Source organism: Phaseolus vulgaris, chromosome 5 (assembly GCF_051622355.1).
Source record: "Phaseolus vulgaris cultivar YP4 chromosome 5, ASM5162235v1, whole genome shotgun sequence".
NCBI classification, from domain to species: Eukaryota; Viridiplantae; Streptophyta; class Magnoliopsida; order Fabales; family Fabaceae; genus Phaseolus; species Phaseolus vulgaris.
Window position 1 is genome coordinate 34698918 of NC_143502.1, and position 19202 is coordinate 34718119.

Genomic DNA, 19202 nt, shown 5'->3' on the forward strand with positions numbered 1-19202 from the left:
TCCTCTCTACTTGGTACACCCTCATCTTTAGAAGATCCATTATGGTATCTAAATAGCGGCGCCTCTCACCATATAACAAACAACCATACTCTATTCAATGATTGACAACTTTATCATGGCAATGCAAACGTTAAGCTTGGTAATGTTGCAGGTATGACAATCTCCCACATTGGTTATGCTTCTTGTGTATCATCTACATCTTGTACTTGTTTTTCTCTATATGATATTTTACATGTTTCTCATATTAATAAGAATTTGCTAAGTGTTTCAAAGTTTGGTCGTGACAACAATGTGTTCTTTGAATTTCACCCTCATTCTTGCTATGTTAAACACCACGTAACCAAACATATTCTTCTACAAGGAACCATTAAAGATGATCTATATGTCTTTCCTGATCTAAGATCATCCGTTTTTTCTGCTAACTACACCTCTTTTAAGTCTGAAAAAATCTCCTCTTCACTTATGGCATAATAGACTTTGGCATTGTAGTTTTTCCGTGATCAAAGATGCTCTAAACCATTGTGCAATTTTTTGTAATGACAAACTGTTTTTCTATGATGCATGTGTTACGGTCAAAGCCCATCAATTGCCTTTTTCTTTATCTACTACTGTGTATCATCAACCTTTAGAATTGATATATAATGATATATGGGGACCTTCTATTGTTTGTGCTACTAATGGTGCATCATACTATATCTCTTTTCTTAATGCTTATTCCAAATATACGTGGATTTATCTCTTACATGCTAAATCTCAAGCTTTTGTTGCCTTTGAACATTTTAAACTCTTCACTAAGAATCAAACTGGTTTCAAAATCAAAACTGTTCAAACCGATAATGCAAAATAATTTTTTGTTTTTAACTCCTTTTTACACAAACATGGTATCCAACATCGTTTCGTATGCCCTCACACACATTAAAAGAACAGTGCTATAGAGAGAAAGCATTGCCATATTACAGACAGGGGCTTATCCATGCTTGTTGTTGCTTCTCTTCCAACCAAATTTTGTGTTGAAACTTTTATCATTGCCACTCATATAATAAATGTCCTTCCTTCCACTATTTTAAAATGTAAAACTCCCTATGAACTATTGCTCAAAACTAAACCGGACTATACAAAATTCAATCCTTTGAATGTGCGTGCTACCCTATGTTATGTCCCAATAATAAACACAAACTTGATTTTTGTTCTTCATGTTGCTTATTTCTTGGATATAGTTTCATAACAAAGGTTACATTTGTTTATCTTCTTCTAGTAAAACTTATATCTCTAGGCATGTGGTTTTTAATGAAGATATTTTTCCATACTCTAACTCTCAATATGGTTTTTTACCTAATTTGGCCACCAATAATATCTCTCCTCTATGCTACCCACTTTAATTGTCTTAAATTCTCCTATTCATTTTTCTATTGATACTTCTACTACTTTGCCGGACTCACCCACACACGTCCAATGTTCTTCATCCTGTTCCACTAATCACAACACAAGCAATTCATCACCCACTCACAATATTCACCCCATAACTACTAGAGCTAAGGCAAGTATTGTTAAACCCAAAATTTATTCTGAAACCATATGTTGTTTCTTCTGAACCCACTACTGTAACTGCTGCTTTAGCATCTCCCTTGTGAACTTGAGCCATGATTGATGAGTATCGTGCTCTTTTATCAACAATGGTACATGGACACTTACTTCTCTACCACCGAGTTCAAACATAGTTGGCTGCAAATGGATTTTTAAGCATAAATACAATGCAGATGGCTCTTTTAGGAGACACAAAGCACGGTTGGGGGCAAATGGTTACAGCTAAACTGAGGGTTTTGACTATTCTGCAACATTCAATCCAGTAATTAAACCCACCACCATTAGAGTTGTGATGGCTCATGTTGTGTCGTCTCACTAACACATTCATCAAATAGATATCAACAATGCATTTCTCAATGGTGATCTTAACGAACACGTGTACATGCAGCAACCTTCGGGATTCATTGCTCCCAATCCTAATCTTGTATGCAAGCTTCATAAGGCCATATATGGTCTCAAATAGGCACTTCGTGCTTGGTTCCAAAAGCTAAGTCAAACTCTTCACAATATTGGTTTTAATTCCACAATTATTGATCCGTCTTTATTTGTTCGCTTCACTAACTCATCTACATTGTTTGTCTTGATATATATGTGGATGACATTGTCATTATTGGATCATCATCTACTGTTATCAAGTCTCTCATCACTACTCTCAATTCCAACTTTTCTCTCAAAGATCTCGGTCCCCTGCATCATTTCCTGGGTATAGAAGTCTCTACTCTCAAGTCTAGCCAATTACACCTATCTCAACGATGTTACATTCAGAATTTATTACACTGCACCAACATGATTGCCTCTAACCCACAGCCTACACCCATGATCACATCCTTAAAACTTCCAAAAGATGTTACTACAGTTGTTCCAGATCCTGATTTGCTTAGATTTGTTGTTGGTGCCCTTCAGTATGTTTTTATCATTCGTCCTAAGCTTACCTACTCGATCAATAAGGTTTCTCAATTCATGCATAGCTCTCAAGAGCATCACTAGAAAGTTGTCAAGCATATCCTAAGATATCTCAAAGGTACTATGCATCATGGTCTTCTCATCAAATGCAGTAACAACACCAATCTTATGGGATTTTGTGACTCAGACTAGGGAAATGATATTGATGATACAAAATCCACCACTGGTTACTATATCTATTTTGGTTCTAACATCATCTCATGGTCATCCCACAAATAGAAGGTTGTTTCTTGAAGCAGCACGGAGGCTGAATATCGTGGGATTGCAACAATTCTCACTGATCTCATCTTACTTCAATCTTTACTCTCAAAACTTCACATCTCCACTTTTGTTCCCAAAATTTTCTCTAATGATCTTGGAGTTGTTTTACTCTCTGCAAATGCCATTCTACACTAAAAATTTAAACACTTTGAGTTGGACCTTCATTTCGTTCATGACCACATTCATATTGTCTGCACTTTTTATATACACTTGCAATGTACTCTTAGATACAATAATAATATCATATGTTTCCCTTTTCTCTCTCTTTGTATTCTCATGCATTACGCTCTTAACAACATGACTTTCAAAATATGTAATCCACAAACTTTTTTTATGCAAAAAAAAACCCACAGATTATATAATTTAGAAGTCAAAAATGATTTTTCAATTGGACGATCTGAAAAATACTTTCAAGATTATACAATTTAAATTTTTTATATAAAAAGTAATGTTTGAATTATGTAATTTAGGATTTTTTTTTATGCAAAAAAAATTATTTCTAGATTTTGTAATTAAGAAGTTAAAAATATTTTCTAGATTTTTTAATCTAAAAAAAAATTATGAAAAAAAAATGAATTTCAAGTGTAATTGTGGAAGACACTTTAACTTTTTAAGATTTTAAATTGTGGAAAAAACTTTAAACCGAAAGAAGAAAGTGGGGATTTTACGGCAAATGCGTCGTGTTGTCAGAAGTAATAATTTGTTCCTAATGACGAATATCGAACCCACAAGGAACAATTTAATTATCAAATAAAAGATTCACTGAATAGAAAAAAAATATACAAAGTTTGTTGGTTGGAAATTTGTTATGATTGCAATAATTAAAAAGAAAGTAAGTCAAAGAGTTTGTTCGATTGGGATAGGGTTCATCCTTCTTACTCTTTTGTACTTTGAATGGCATGGTAATATCTATCATTTGATTATTTTGATGCCCGTATAAAAGTCATTTATATCGATTTCTCGCATATAAAATTATTAAGACAGTTTCCTAAATATTGATTCCTCACATTTATAAAAACTTCTTATCATTATGATTACATGTAGATAGCAATTAATATTTCAAATTTATTCCTAACATTCAAGTATGTTAAGCATTATCATTTGGGTCAAAAGCTTAGAAGTACTTTCCAATCAAATCTAAGGATCTTGGTGATGGTAGACAAGCATTACAAATAAAATGACAATATCAATCATCAATCAATAACAGAATATTATATTTAAATATCACCTTAATAGATAAGAGTTTGAACATATTACTCTCAATCTCGAAGGTAGAATTAGTCATTCATGTTAACCATTACAAGCATGAAAAACAAGAAAATAAGATCTAGATGTTTCTCCTTGACGACTGTCTCCTCTAGGATTTTTTATCACCTCCTATTCTCCCAATTGATGTTTAGGGTTGTGCCTCACACCCCATATTTAACCTGGTTGGGCTTGAGATAAGTGACTTCTCCCTTGGGCATGATTGGACTTGCATGGGCGTGTTGGACGAAAACAGGCCCAACGTCACTAGAGTGATCTCGCCAAGGCAAGATCCTCTAGGAGCTTCTGGCTTGGGTGAGTGTTGGAGCGTTCAATTTTTCCTTCTTAGACTTTTTTTATTCTCCTTTTGTCCTTACATCTCCATTCTTCCATAGAATTCTGAAATTAACAAAAAATTTGGGAATAAATCATTCTTATTCAAATTATAATCACAAAATATGTAAAAATGTTTAAATTCATAAATTAGGGGTTATATTATAATTATTTTATCAATTAATATTTATAAATATCTGTATTTTAATATGAAATATTAATACAATATGACATTTATCAATAAATTAATGAAGAAAAGCATGTAGAAAATAGCCCAACTTGTTAAGCACTAATCACAACCCAATGGACTAAGATCTGCTGCCACACCGAATTCCAAATGACAAATTCTCCCCTCCACGTCCACTGCTTCTTCGTGTACTTTCATATAATTTTGAAAAACCAAATATACCTTTAACAATATATCAGATGGGTCAATCCAAACACTCTTTTTTTATTTTGAATACCAATTTTGATGGATTTGTGTCTTCATATTTTCGGAATTGTTGATGGAATGCGGAAGCTACACAGATTGGAGATGGAACAAGATCCTCTTAAGAGTGGTGGTGACCTTGAAGGTGCATGAAAAGTAGAATTTGAGAGTGGTGAGACCAACTCTACTTGGAAGGGGATGGTTTAGGAAGATTAAGAGCCTAACCTAGGAGGTTTTGGGCAAAGAGTGATATTGGCAAAATTTTGGCAGCAATTCACTCATGTATTAATCTTGCATTTACATGACCCAAGCTCCTCTATATATAGCAAGAGTGGGAGAATTGGAGGAAAATTCAAATGTTGGCACATGGGAAGCTGGCTCCTAAATTCAGCACATGTGAGGTAGGTTCTAGAATTCTTCCATGTGCTAGGAGTTCTAGAACCTTATGCTTCACTTAGGCTAAATGTGGGCTGGACCTTAGTTTAATTAGGAGTAGGAAACTCTAATTAAACTTAGGTTAGCATTTTAGGTACCACTTTGCATGTTTCAACAAAAATACAAAAGAATTAAATTATGTTACTTTTGACGAAAAAATGTAAAAATTATTCTACACTAAAGTTTATGACATGTAGAATGCGTCCTCTTGACCCTTCTTTAATTATAACTCTAATGGTTGCCTCAATTTAACATTTTGGTAAACTTTTAATGAATTGGTGTTGGACCTCTTCCATCAAATTTATATCATCATTTAGTTAAAACTTGATCCAGAATTATATGTTGAATTATACAAACTAAACTGATCTATTTTTATCATTTACAAAGCAGATTTTACAATTCATAATATAAATCCGAATCGATTTAAACTATGGAACTGTACAAGTCGGTATTTAAATAAAATAAAAAAACCGAGAAAAAATTAGATGCAGGAGCAGCCCAGAAGAAGACAAGGGTCATCACAGCTAGGCAGGCACCGAGAACAATGGCAGTAATAAAAGTCTCTCTGAACTTCCAGAAATCTGGCAGTGGAGATGGCTTCACCCTGTCTTTGCAAAATGGTCATGATGGTCCCATCATTCAGAATGGCAATGATCAGAACCACAAAGGCTCAGAAGTCAAACTTCCATATTAGAGCAAGCACCAAAAACCCTAACACCACTCCAATGGTAATAGAAACAACATATATCGTGTAATTCTTCATTCTTTTGGAAGATGGTTCTGCTTCTCAACCCATCATTAACAATCACACTCAAGCCAGGCTCCGTGAGAACTATGTCAGATGCATTGGAATGGCCTTTCCACAATTCATTTTTTTATTTATTTTGAATATTGGATTAGGGAGAATTTATCATTCCAAATAGAAGGATGAACAGTTTAAATTATTTTGAAATCTACTTCGTAGTAAATATCTACACAAGGAATGGAAATATATCATTTTTTTATTTATACTCCTTTTTCCCATTTTTCTTTGCGTTTCAATAATCCTCGTTAAATTATAATTTTTGGCCTGTATAATCATTTTAACCGAAACGTTATTATTAACAATAGTTTTTAAACTCTATTCATTTTTTTATGTTATAAAAAAGTTACACTATCAGTCAATAATAAATCATTATTAATATTGCTTTGAATTTTCTTCATTTAATACCTTTCTATTTTGCTTTCCTGCCTCTATGCTGAAGATAAAACGTAGTTTCTTTAGGAAAGTCCCCAGCATACGATTTCAAATGAAGACGTACTCAACCAAATTCTAAGTGAAATTAATAAAATTATCTTTGCAAAAAGGCCACATTTCGCACTAACTAAGGAAAAGAAAGAAAATGGAAAAGAGATAAAAGAAAATGAAGTTTTAAGAAATCACATTTCTGCAGAGAGACGTAGAGATAAAATGCAGAGACAGTAAAATAGTGTTGTCTCACAACACATTTTAAAAAGAAAAAAGAGATAGAAAGTATGACAAGATAAGTGTAGACTAAGAGAAATAATGGAGAAAATATAATTTTCAGAAATGTATTATTAATTTGGTATTTGCTGCTATGAAGGAACACTGTTACATGTAAACTAATCGTGCATGCTGGTTTAAAGAGTAACAGTTATAGTGGTGGACCATGTGAAAAGTTGTACTATCAGCAAATTATTTCAATCAAAACTTAGAGATCTACGAAGTGATCTGCGGTAGTGGTCGTTGCAGTTCATAATTTTGTTGCCAACCTTCTAGTTGAACGAGATTGCACTTTACACTTCTTTCTTGAACCTGCCAACACATATATTAGATAAATTTAACGATTAAGAAACCAAAAAATGGATTGGCTTGGTGATAGAAAATTTGGTTATATGCTAATTTTTAACATGATGTTATTGTACAAGGATGAAATGTGAATTCGTACTACAAGCATGAGACGATGAGTTTTTAGCTATAGACTATAACAAAATTTGAACTCTTTTTGTGCACTTAAATGGAACTATGAAAGCTTCACTTTCTCGTCTGTTAGTCGTGTTTCAAAATTAGTTACCTCAAACACATATATGGCCTGGAAAAGATCATAGAACTCTTCTAAGAACTGTTTCTCTTGTGCTACAACTTTTGCTAATTCTGATAGCATTGCAGCAATCTTATCAACCTCCTGATGAAGCAATATTTGATTTCAATTTACTTGCTCAGAGATAATAACAGAACTAAGTAGCACAGTGTTTACAAATTATAAACATACGGAAGATGATAAAGTAGTTAAAGTTGACTTGATGCGAGCCGTGAGATCAGCTGCATGCCGTAGAGCAATAGATGTTGATTGCATGTTCACCTGTCAGAATAAGATTTAATTCAGTCAATTCACTTTTCCCATCACTTCTGATATGTAACGTTTTCTACTTTCCACTGTACCTAGTTACGTACCCTAGCACCTTCCAAAAGAGGAACTCTGCAAACAACCGAATGCAGACACTCTTTGATGGCTGTAATTGCTTGCAAGTGTTGTCTTTCCATACCTACCCAAGATTCCAATGGCTTCATCTGCAGTAAACATCAAAATATCAGTTGGAAAAAGAAACCTTAGAAATTCCACATAGTTTAACAAATCTTGATAAAGTGAGATTTACTCTGACCTGAGAATACAGAACAAAAGCGATCTTCATTTCAAGTTTTTCTCTGACAAATTGTATCTTCTTTTTCAGAACAGAACGTTGTAACTTTGTGAGAGCATCCCAAACACATATCAAATTGCTCTAAACACAACAAATGAAGATGTCATCAGTTCATCCTTTCTCATTCGTTAGTTGTGAGACAATATATTAAGAGAAATTAAAGAGTAGAGTGAGGCATACACGTAGACGCATAGAAGAGTTCATCTTTGATATACAGAAACACGTAACTTGATACTTTATCATATCGTATCATATATGAACATACTCTTTTAAAAGAATAAAAATGTATCTTTTTGTCCAAAACATAGTTCTAGAAACTCCACACAGTAATCTAAACATCTTCTGTAAGTTTGCATTTCTCTCTATTCTATGTAGGTATCTACTATCAAACATTTTACACATGCATACATACATACCTCAGCCTTGTGAGAAATGGTTCCATTAACAACCTGAGCTCTAGCATTCGCAAACCGCCATTGCATCAACCGATTATCAAACAAACGAAGCTTAAGAACTACCTCCGAGTTAACACAAAAACCAATCGGCGAAAGAGACCCAAACCCACCACTTTTCTTACTCTTAAAGAGATCAAAACCCATGTTGAGCAACTTCTCCACCCCTTTCACCTTGGTAGTAGGACTAGTGGCATGGTGCTTGAAGCCCGAAAACGACATCGGTTTATCCATGCTCTCAACCGACATAGCCGGCGACTCCGCTCTCCCAGGAGACAAAGCCCACGAAGAGTTCGAACTCTTGTACGATCCAGCAAGCGAATTAGCCCTCCTAATAGCCGTTTTCAACGTGAACCGTTTCACAACCGAGGACTCACTGTTCAAGTTCGCAATATTGGAATCCGAAGTTCCCCTTCGAGACCTTCTCAACGCTGTTGTTGCAACACTCGAAGGTCCAACCTCCACGTCAGGTTCCGAATCGAGAGTGTTTCTGGAAGAACCAGAGTGTCTCCGCGAAGAGAAGGACTTGGCGTTCTCGTCCAGCAACAATCTTCCAGGAGCCATGTTGCTATAAACCGGTCTCTTAGAAGATGGTGATTCTGAGGGTGTTACTAATTTCGCCACGTGTCTCGCGGAGCCACCAGTGATGATGGGTGTATTAGTTGTGCCCTCTATGATTCTGTCTTCGGTGATGTGATCGGCGAGGGTACCGGAGTTTCTCTTCGCCACCGTAGAGGAAGGCCATAGTTGGTGGCGCGTGGGACCCGTGTCCTCCGGGATGGCGTTGCGCCGGTTTGGGCTCGAGGATTTGCGGCGGACCGGGGAGTGGCATTCAGCGGAGTGTGTGGTTGAGTTGGGAGGTGAAGGGAGAAACCGTGAACTTGATTCGCTGTGTCGGAGTCGACGAGGTTTCGGAGATGGACTAGAAACCGGTGAACCGTTCGGCGTTTTCATGGGACAGAGGATGTTGGAAGTAAAAACCTCTGCGCGTGTTTTTTTTTTCTTTTGCTTGTTGTATGTAAGTACGTAAGAGTTGACACTAGAGAATGGCGCCGTGAAATATTAATCACGTTGCGCCGGCATGGATGAATTACTTGCATGCCCTTGTGGTTGCTAGTGTTGGTTTACGTGGCAGGTGGAGACAGGAATGGAAGTTGAAAATCATTGCCGAGAATTCGGTTTTTCCTGTTTCAGTGAGGGGTGAAGAATCTCTGTATTAGTGCCACATGTTCGAAATTTCTTCAAAGTTGAAATTGCCTTTATTTTCTCACACTTTCTGTTTGGCTGGAGTGCACTATTTTTTAATTTAATTTGTTACTACATGCGAAACTGATTTTATTTTTTTGTTAGCAAAGTTTGTGTGATGTGAGCACGTTTATAGAATAATACAATCATATTTTAAAAACTTGTGACACTTCATTTCTTTCCGATAGAAGTTGAGTTTGAGAGAAATGTTGGAAATGGTAGTCACCTTTGAAGATGTAGATAAGAACAAAGTTATATATATATATATACACACACACGGATCGGTCCAATCCTGCGTTTAAAATTACTGGGAAATAAATACAGTGCAAATTTATTCCCTTTGACCAAATATAAAATCCATAAGCCAAGGAAGCAATTTTGTTGTTCTTTCATGGCTAGTTTTTGCTTATAACTTTGCTGTCCCTTAAACTAAATATGAAATGGACTAAAAATATTAATGAATGCGAGATAAATGAAACCATGGCAAAACGTAATTTTAATTCACAAAAGAGTAGCTGATGCTATGCATCACTATTCCTTCAGTCAATTATTTCATTTCTAAATAAGTTTTCTTCATAATTAAACACATGAAATATATTACTTTTTATTAAGATATTTTTCATTGGTATGGTCATAAATTAATATCCTGTCAACCAAAAATTTAAAAAGTAAAAACAGTTACCATTATTAAAATAGTTTAGTTACGTCATGCAATGCTGAAGCAATACAGATGGATGAGAAGGAAGCATTTTGTTAGAACTTAGTAGAAATGAAAGTCCCACATGGGCGAAATTTCACCACACGACTCTCTTTTTTCTTTTTTGTTTTATTTCTTTACTTTGAGAAAAATTAAAAGAGATTCTTTTTTTCTTTTAAGATGTCTTAAGTAGTTAAAATTTCGTATCTTCGTGAGAGTGTGGTTATTTCTTTTTATTTAGACAGAAATATACCAATTTCTTTTTGTCTACTGCAAATTTTGTACCTTTTTTCTCATTTAACTTTAGATATTCCTTAGATTATTGAGATACAAGGTACAAACTATACAACACAATTGTAAACAAGAAATGGTTATGTGAGAAACATTCTTCACTCTCAACAAAAAATGCAGCTGGAATATCTGCTTCTGAAATAAATAAAATAGATAGTTTTGCTACACATGGGAAGTTGATAACTCTAAATCACAGTAATTTCTTCTGCAAAAGTGGCATCGAAAATAACGAATAAAGTTTCAGCAAATGAATGCCACAGGAAAGAACATCTGGTCTTGCCAGGAACAGTAGTGAACATAAAAAGTTTGCAACTGATCTCATCCTTGACTACAATTAGAAACTGAACTGATTTAGTCTTAATATTTGACAGATGAACGTGTATATGCTACAATAGAAGATCCAGATTCAATGAAGACACCATGTTAAAGCCACCAGAAATGTTTGACCTTTCAAAATTGTACAAACATTTCTGACAACAAATTAAGACCTGAATCCGGTAATCCAGTAAGCATCTCCCAGCCTACCAGTTCCACAAAAAGCCAATGATATAATTTCGTACCCCACCAACTTCCACCAAGGTCTGAAGTATCAATTTAAACACAATCCAAAATCAGTGGAAGTTACACTGCTGCAATAAAGGATGAGAGTATTCAACATATTTTTCCCATAGGGGCTTGTACTTCTCTATCCCAATCTTCAACCATGGTTTGGAATTCCCATTGAAATGTAGCACAGCTCCCCTCTCTATCAACTGAGGATCAACATTGGTGTAGCCAAAACCCAAAACGTGCCACGATGGATCTAAGGGCTGAGTTAATCCATAAAATGTCAACAGTCCAGGCGGCAAGGTACCAAGTTTCCACAATGTTCGGTCAACATTCTTTTCCTGCCAGTGGTGGTAAATGCCAGTTACGTTCTTTTTCCTCCATTCAACCAAATCAAATACATTCATCCCAAATGCCCATCCACAAGCATCAGGGTCAAATTGTGCACGTATAAGAGGATGAGAGTAGTTCAAATATTTATGGTATCTGTGAAATGTCTCCATGCATGTTTCAACAGCTCCATTTACATTACCCTTCAAATCGATGGAAAAAAGACCAGAAAGATCCTTCTGAACCACAACATCATCATCCAAGAACACCACCTTCTTTAGTGCAGGAAAAACTTCAGGTATGTAGAACCTAAGGTGATTAAGCATGGATAGATATTTAGGGTTACGAAACTTGATAGGTGTTCTTCCATCATCACTGTTGCCAGAAAAGTAGTAGCTCTGTATTTCAGAGTCTTGAAGTTGCTTGAGAACAGGAACATATGATGCATTTAACCAAGTAAAGTCTTCAAACTTCTGAACTTCCACAGTCACCCCATGGAAATCATTCACGGCAAACCATGCCTTCATCGCAGCATAGTTTATTTCATCAGTGACAAGGTGAAAAACAACCATATTGGGATTTTTAGAATTCACTGCAGTTGAATTGACCACAACTGAAGTAGCAAGAATGTTATCAGAGAAAACACAAAAGTGGTAAAGATTGTTATCCTTGAGCTTCATCTCCATTTGTCTATCGTCCTTCAATTTCTTTTGCAAATTAAAGTTTCTGAACCATTCTCTTGTCAACCGAACACCAAGGCAGTAAAGACTTTTTGGGACTTCTTCAGCAGCTATTTGTCCATATTTCGAACTCTTTTCAGTAACAGAATTCATCTGTTCCTCAAGAGCTTGAATTTTTGCTTTGAATCTCATGATCATGGTTGCACTATCATAATGGAGCTGCTGGGCTTGGTATAACAATAATGCCATATCACGGATAGCCCTTTCTGTTTCCCTTGTTGTCAAAGGAACACGCCTAGTGGCAGCATTTGAGAGGAGCATCTGTGAATTGTGGATCTGGGCACTTAATTCCCATGCAAATTGGAGGTTGTTACTTTCTTTGGCAATTACTACAAAAGCTTTTGCCAGAGATATCTGATCATTGAGTTGTCTCGCAACCGAGTTAGAGTTCAACATCTCTTCAGTAATATTAAGGCCTTCCATAATCTTATCATGCTTGTAAGTTTTCTGTACATCAGGATTCAAAGCTATTAGCTAAAAGAAGATAACAAGAAACTAATTTATACCTATCCTACCCAGTGCAATAATATTATAATACCAAATTAAGCAAGACATGTAACCATGTCAAGTATTGTTTTTATGATCCATGCATGATCCTTTGAGGAAAAAATTGACCATTCAGTTATAGTTCCAAATTTAGAAAAAATTATAATCTTCCATCTATCTTACAGCAAGTATCATTTTGGTTTTTCAATATAATATTAATTAACTTTTTAAGTTATACCCTTATAATATTAATGAAGGTGGTAGATAGTGTAAAGAATTAATGATAATAAAGTTAATTTTGTAAATTTGATACTAGTTTTTCTTGGTCTGTGTAAAAAACCTATAACGCACTTGTCACTTTTCGTGGCGAGAGTGAATAGGAATAGTGGTTTTTCTCTATAAGAGGACATGAATGTATGTTATAAAACTTACAACAGCAATATCTGGAGAACTTAATATTATCCCTGCTGCAAAAAAAAAAAAAGATTCCAGTTCTCCATACAATTGTAATCATTTGAGAGCACGTAGAAACATCATGGTATGGATTAGAATCCAATGAACTCGCAAAAAAATCAAGCAGAGAGTCATCTTAGACTAAATAAAGATGAGTCGTGCAAGTGTTGAATTTGTTGATTTTTAATCAAATCAGCATTTTAAAACACCAGATCTAGCATGTTACTGCAAGTGCTATTCCAAATTATTAAGCATTCAAGCTCCGAGTGATGTAAAAAAAAGTATAAAAAAAAAATGCAAACAACCGTACTATGAAACAAGCCCCTTTTTACTCCCGTGAGGGAAAAAATCCAAAGCAAAACAGTGGAAAAAGCCAATTCACACAATCTCCTAATTACATACATGCAAAGCACAAAATCAGTCCCCAGCATCACATAAAAAAAAACCAAAGCACACAAATCACGTTCATATACCACCCAACCCTCCCTACCAAAATCAAATCAACTTAACAGAAGTTGAATCCTCAGAAGCCTAAGCTAAAAATTCAAAAACATTTTCATAAATGAAAACAAAGCCAATTGAGAAAAAATCATTACCTTGGACAAAGCGGGTCTGGACTCAATTTTGTTCCCTTTGCTCAGAATATACACAAAGAGAAGAATCACTGCACAGCACAATGCCCACCAAAAAGCATCTGGAACCTTCCTACGCACTGGCCTGCGAAAATCCGTCGCTCTTCGCCGCATCTTACAACTTTCTCCAAACCCCAATTGCACCTTCTTTCACTTTTTTTCCCCGGAAACCGTTTTCCGGGAAAGTAATGTTCAGGGGGGAAAAACAAAGATTTTCAGATCAGCAGCTATACCCAAGATCTGGAATCTCCGGATTTGGAAAAATAGAAGTGAAAGATTCAGATTTGAGAGAAATATCTGGTCTTGCGATGGTAGTGCTTCTGGGCACTGCAGTGAGCACAAAGAGGAAAATAATAGAAAGAGAAAAAAGAAGATGGAAGTGGTTTCATGGCATGATGATGCTTTGGCATTTCATTTTCAGGGACAGTGACAAACGGTCCTGATCGTGCCATGTCAACTTTCAATTATGAGATTTGATTTCGATTACCCATTTAAGTCCAATCAGTAATGGTCGGTTATCAATTTTGCCTTCTCTTCTCAAACTGCAATAAAATCAGAATCTACCACTTACTTCCCAAAGATAGAATTGTAGAATATAAAATATTTTTCTAGTTTTACAGTTTTAACTTTTAAAAACTTCATTAAATTAATTGAATTTTTCTAAAATTATTTTAGAAAGTATTGCTTATTTTAAATCCAAAGATAAAGGAAAAGATAAGTGCAAAAATTGTGTATGTAAAGTTTTTGTGTGCCAACATCTCTATCTTTGTTTTAGTAAATTTACTTGGTTTGGTTCTTCCATCATAATTGTGGCAATATAGGGGGATTTGGCAATTTATTGTTCACACTTAACTTACATTTGATGTGTGAGTTGCAAAATTTTTAACGAAAATCCCTCAGGTAAGTTTGTAGCAGCTTATTTATCAGCAGAAGGAGTGAATCTATGTTGAAAAATGTAATGCTTTTGTCTTGTAGAACTTGAAGGTGAAAAATCATTCTCTTCTCAATGCCAGTTTATGGAAATTGTATGTAATCTCATAATTAAATGTTTAATAGAAAAATTATCATTAGATAAAGAATGTAAAAATTTAGTAATAACATTGACCATTTATTTGTATTTGGAATCTCTCCGTCAATAATTATCAAAACCCAGATTATTTATAGAAATGGTTGCGATCAGAATAAAAAATAGTAATTATAAGCCAACTTTGAGCAAATTATTAGAGACTTACAACATATATACAAGGGAAAATAAAGATAAACGGAGAAACAAATCTCTTTGAAGATAATATTTTTCTCAGTTCTTTCTCCTTTGAAGGGTTTTGGTGCGATTAGAATTTGTGTGGGTGGTTGTTCATTCTCCAACTTGATGGTGAACGGTGGTGGCACAGGGGTCATGGGTGCTGGTCGGTGGCGACGTAGCAGTCTGTCGAGATGCTGGTGGTGGCACGGCGGCTCTCTTTGTCTGCATCCAGGGTGTATTTTTTCCTTAAATGTCTTCTTGAAAATTCTATTACACACAACCAAAGTTGCCACCTTTTTCATGTAGACGGTTCTAATTTGTGGTAGAGTCAAGATTTTTAGGTGGTGCAGCCAGTGGGATGGTGGCGGCTGGTGTGGGTTGGTCGGCAACGGTTTAGCCTTTGAGAATGACGGAGGACTCTACGGGTTTCCTCATCCCATGGGCTTGTTTGATGGATCGAGAAGTGTTCCCTAATAAAAAAAACGTATGTTATGACAGGACAAAGGAAGAGTTTTGCTCAGGCTTTGGGAAACATTCTTTTGTCCCAGCTACCTACTCCTTGTATTAAGGGAGACATGATTGTTGTTCGGATTGATGAGGCAAATTACTTGGTTGGTCTTGAGGATTGTAAGACCTATCTTCATGGTCGGATTATTCTATCTAACGGGGATAAATCTCTCACACACTTGGAATTAACTAAAAAGTTGCAGCCGGTGCGGAAGATTCTTGGACCGTGGAAAGTAATTCCTCTTGGGAATGGTTTCTATGAGTTTGAGTTCGCTTCTTTAGAAGACATGCGATGGATCCTCGAGATGGGTTCCTTAAAGTTACTCCTAGTTTCCTGAGATTGTTTGCCTGGACAAAAGACTTTGTTCCAGCTACCATGAAGAGTACCAAAACTCAGGCCTGGATTAGAATCTACAAATTGCCTTTAGAGTATTGGAGACCAAGGGTGATATTTTCCATCATCAGAGGTCTTGGTACTCCTTTGTCTTTGAATGTGCATATTATGATAAAGACCAGGGGTATGTTTGCTCGAGTGTTGGTGGATATTAGTTTGTTGTCCCTTTTTCTCGATCACCTATTGATTGAACATTCAGATTTTTCTTTTGTAGCTAATGTGAAATATGAATGGCTCCCTCCATTTTTCTCTCAGTGTAAGATGATTGGGCATGAGCTTGCTCAGTGCCGGGTGATTCATGATCATGGTCGTGTTCCTAAGCCTCAACATAAACCTTCTCAGAAGACAACTTCTGATGAATGGGAACAGGGGAGGATCGCGGTTCCTAAACAACGTAAAGAGTACCAGAAGAAAGATTCGCAGCCAAAGCTCGTGGAAGGCCCACTGATAAATTGAACATTGATGCTTCTGGCAGGGCTAACACAGGGTCACTCTTGGGTAACCTTGCTTCTAATAAAACAAGTGAAGTGGAGGATGATTTTGCAAACATGCCTCTTCTCGAGGATGCCTCGAATCATGATAGGTCCCCATCCAGGCAGGGGTTGTTCACTCCCACTTCGGATTTCCCAGAACCGATGATGCTAAGGAATTCACCTGTCGTTATGCAAGCCAAGGGCTCAAAGTCACGTTCAATTACGACTCTTATTGATGATCATCATGTGGAGGTCTATGTTCATGTGGCTATACCATCTCCGTTGCGTTTTACCTCTCCTCGGAGGGCTAAATCACCTGCAGATTCTAAAGCACCAATTAATACTCCAATTGATGGTCATCATATGGAGGTCTCTACTATTGTGACTGTACCATCTTCGTCACCTCATACCTCCCCTCGAAAGGCTAAATCTCTTGGGGATGTTAAAGCACTATCATTGGTCCTACAAAATCATTTTTTCTCTCTTGATGGTTTGGAAACTACAGATGTTGTTTCAAAATTTTGGGTTGATCCTAACGAGATGGAGGAGGATGCCAATGATACTGGGAGGAAATAGTTTGCACTAAAAGAAAACCAGTGAGACCACGTAAGGGGACTGGTAAATCTAAAAAAATGGCTAAGGTAGTTCTCTCTAAAACGTCGCAATGAAGGTCTCTTCATTTTTCTGGAATGTTAGAGGACTTGGGAAACCACAAAATTGTGGAGATGTTTATTAGTTTACTTAAACTACATAAACCCCTCCTATTTTTTCTTGTTGAACCTATGATGTCGTACACTGATGCTTTCAACGTTCTTTTCAAATCTGTTAATATGTATTTGGTGGCTACGTCTCCTATTGTTAATAAAGTTGCTAAGCTTTGGTGTTTTTCGGTTCCTAATCTTGTCCAAAGTTTATTAGTCAATGATCAGTTTATTTCTGTAACTTGTCTTCTTCATGATAAATGTTTTAGCTTTGCAGGTGTTTATGGTGCTAACACATACTTGGTTAGACGATTTTTATGAAGGGATCTTAGTTCCTTCACAAGGCCTTGGTGTATTATGGGAGATTTTAATGTTGTGCTCTCGATGGATGACTGTAAAGGGGGGGTGGCTCTTAATCAGGTTTCTTGTAATGAATTCCTTGATTGGATTAATACTAATGATCTTTCTTGTATGTCTTTTACTAGATCTTGATATAATTGGTGTAATGGAAGGAGAGGGTAGCATAGATTTCATAAAAGACTGGATAAGACTTTATGTAATGGAGTGTGTCTGGATGAATGAGATTCTTGTACTTATCAGGTTCTTGTTAAAAATTGTTCTGATCATTCCCCTCTTATTGCTAGTCTTGCTAGTAATTCTTTGAGGAAGGTTAGCAGTTTTTGTTTCTTTTCTATGTAGCTTCATAACACTTCATGTCTTAAGCTTATTCATGATTCTTGGGCTAATAAGGTTGTTGGTTGTCCTATGTTTATTTTGCAACATAAGTTAAAAAGGTTGAAAATTGAACTCCAAGACTTGAATAAAAATTCTTTTGGTAATGTTCACAATGCAATTCCTCTTAAGCAGGATCTACTCCTAGATATTCAACAAAACTTAGAGACTGCTAGTTTGTCTGATATTGATGGGCTTCTATGTCAAGAAAAGATTGTTAAGGAGGAGTTTGATCATGTTCTTCACTGTCAATATATGTTACGGTTCAAAGATGGAGAATGAAATACAACTTTTTTCCATGTTGTGGTCAAAAGGAGAAATAATTCTAGTGGGATTCATCGTCTACGAATTGATAATGAGGTTACTAAGGATACTAAACTCATTGAGGATCATATTTTGGATTTTTATAAAAATATTTATGCTGAGTTTATTTCTAATGTACCGGATACAAGTAATATGGAGTAATATGGAGGATTTTATTGGTTCTTATATTCCTGAGCTAGTTTCCTCTTAGGAGAATGTGATGTTGATTAAATGTCCTGATTTTTTGGAAATCAAGACTGTTGTTTTTAATCTTAATGGTAATAGTGCTCATGGCCCTGATGGGTTTGGTGGTGTTTTCTATCATTCTTGGTGCGATATTATTGAGACAGATGTTTGCAATATTGTTCAACAGTTTTTTAACAAAATTGGGTTCTCCCGGGAATGAACATTAATGTCGTATCTCTTATTCCTAAGATTCAAGGTGCTGACTCCATTAAAGATTGCAGGCCAATTGTTATTGTTAATTTCAAATTTAAGATTATTTCCAAGATAGCGGATAGGCTTGCACTTGTGGCTGTTAGAATCATTTATCATCATCAATATGGGTTTGTGCAGGGTAGACAGATTTAGGATTGCATTGGAATTGCTTCTGAAGCTATTAACATGCTTTCTAAAAAGGTTAGAGGAGGTAATGTGGCTTACAAAGTTGATATTCATAAAGGCTTTGACTCTCTGAGTTGGAAGTTCTTATTATTAGTTTTGACACACTTTGGTTTTCACCCCTCTCATATTTTATATGTTGATGACATATTTGTTTTCTATAGGGGAGATATTAAATCTCTTAGAAATTTGAGTATTTTTCTTAAAACATATGGTGATTTTTCTAATCAATATGTTAATAACACTAAAAGTAGTTTTTCCACCATAGATAATTCTGCAAGATTTGTCACCAAAATTCAACGTATTATTTCTTGTAGTCATGTTTGTTTGTCTTTCAATTATTTAGGAGTGTCTATCTTTGTTGGTGCTCCAAAGTGTCGATTTTTTCAACCTTTAACAGAT

The 19202-nt window shown here is 35.7% G+C and overlaps 2 protein-coding genes across 2 annotated transcripts; both read right to left on the reverse strand.

Moving 5' to 3' along the window:
- Window positions 1-6787: 6787 nt before the first annotated feature.
- On the reverse strand, window positions 6788-9608 carry LOC137835485 (QWRF motif-containing protein 3). Its single transcript, XM_068644014.2, has 6 exons — window positions 8371-9608; window positions 7916-8035; window positions 7707-7823; window positions 7525-7614; window positions 7327-7437; window positions 6788-7067 (listed from the first exon to the last, which is right to left on the reverse strand). Exons 1-6 carry the CDS (start codon window positions 9358-9360, stop codon window positions 6972-6974), a joined length of 1524 nt encoding a protein of 507 aa, XP_068500115.2. The 5' UTR covers window positions 9361-9608; the 3' UTR covers window positions 6788-6971.
- A 1146-nt stretch (window positions 9609-10754) lies between these two features.
- On the reverse strand, window positions 10755-14292 carry LOC137835487 (putative galacturonosyltransferase 10). The gene is made up of 2 exons (XM_068644016.2): window positions 13791-14292; window positions 10755-12702 (listed from the first exon to the last, which is right to left on the reverse strand). Exons 1-2 carry the CDS (start codon window positions 13938-13940, stop codon window positions 11251-11253), a joined length of 1602 nt encoding a protein of 533 aa, XP_068500117.1. The 5' UTR covers window positions 13941-14292; the 3' UTR covers window positions 10755-11250.
- Window positions 14293-19202: the final 4910 nt, after the last annotated feature.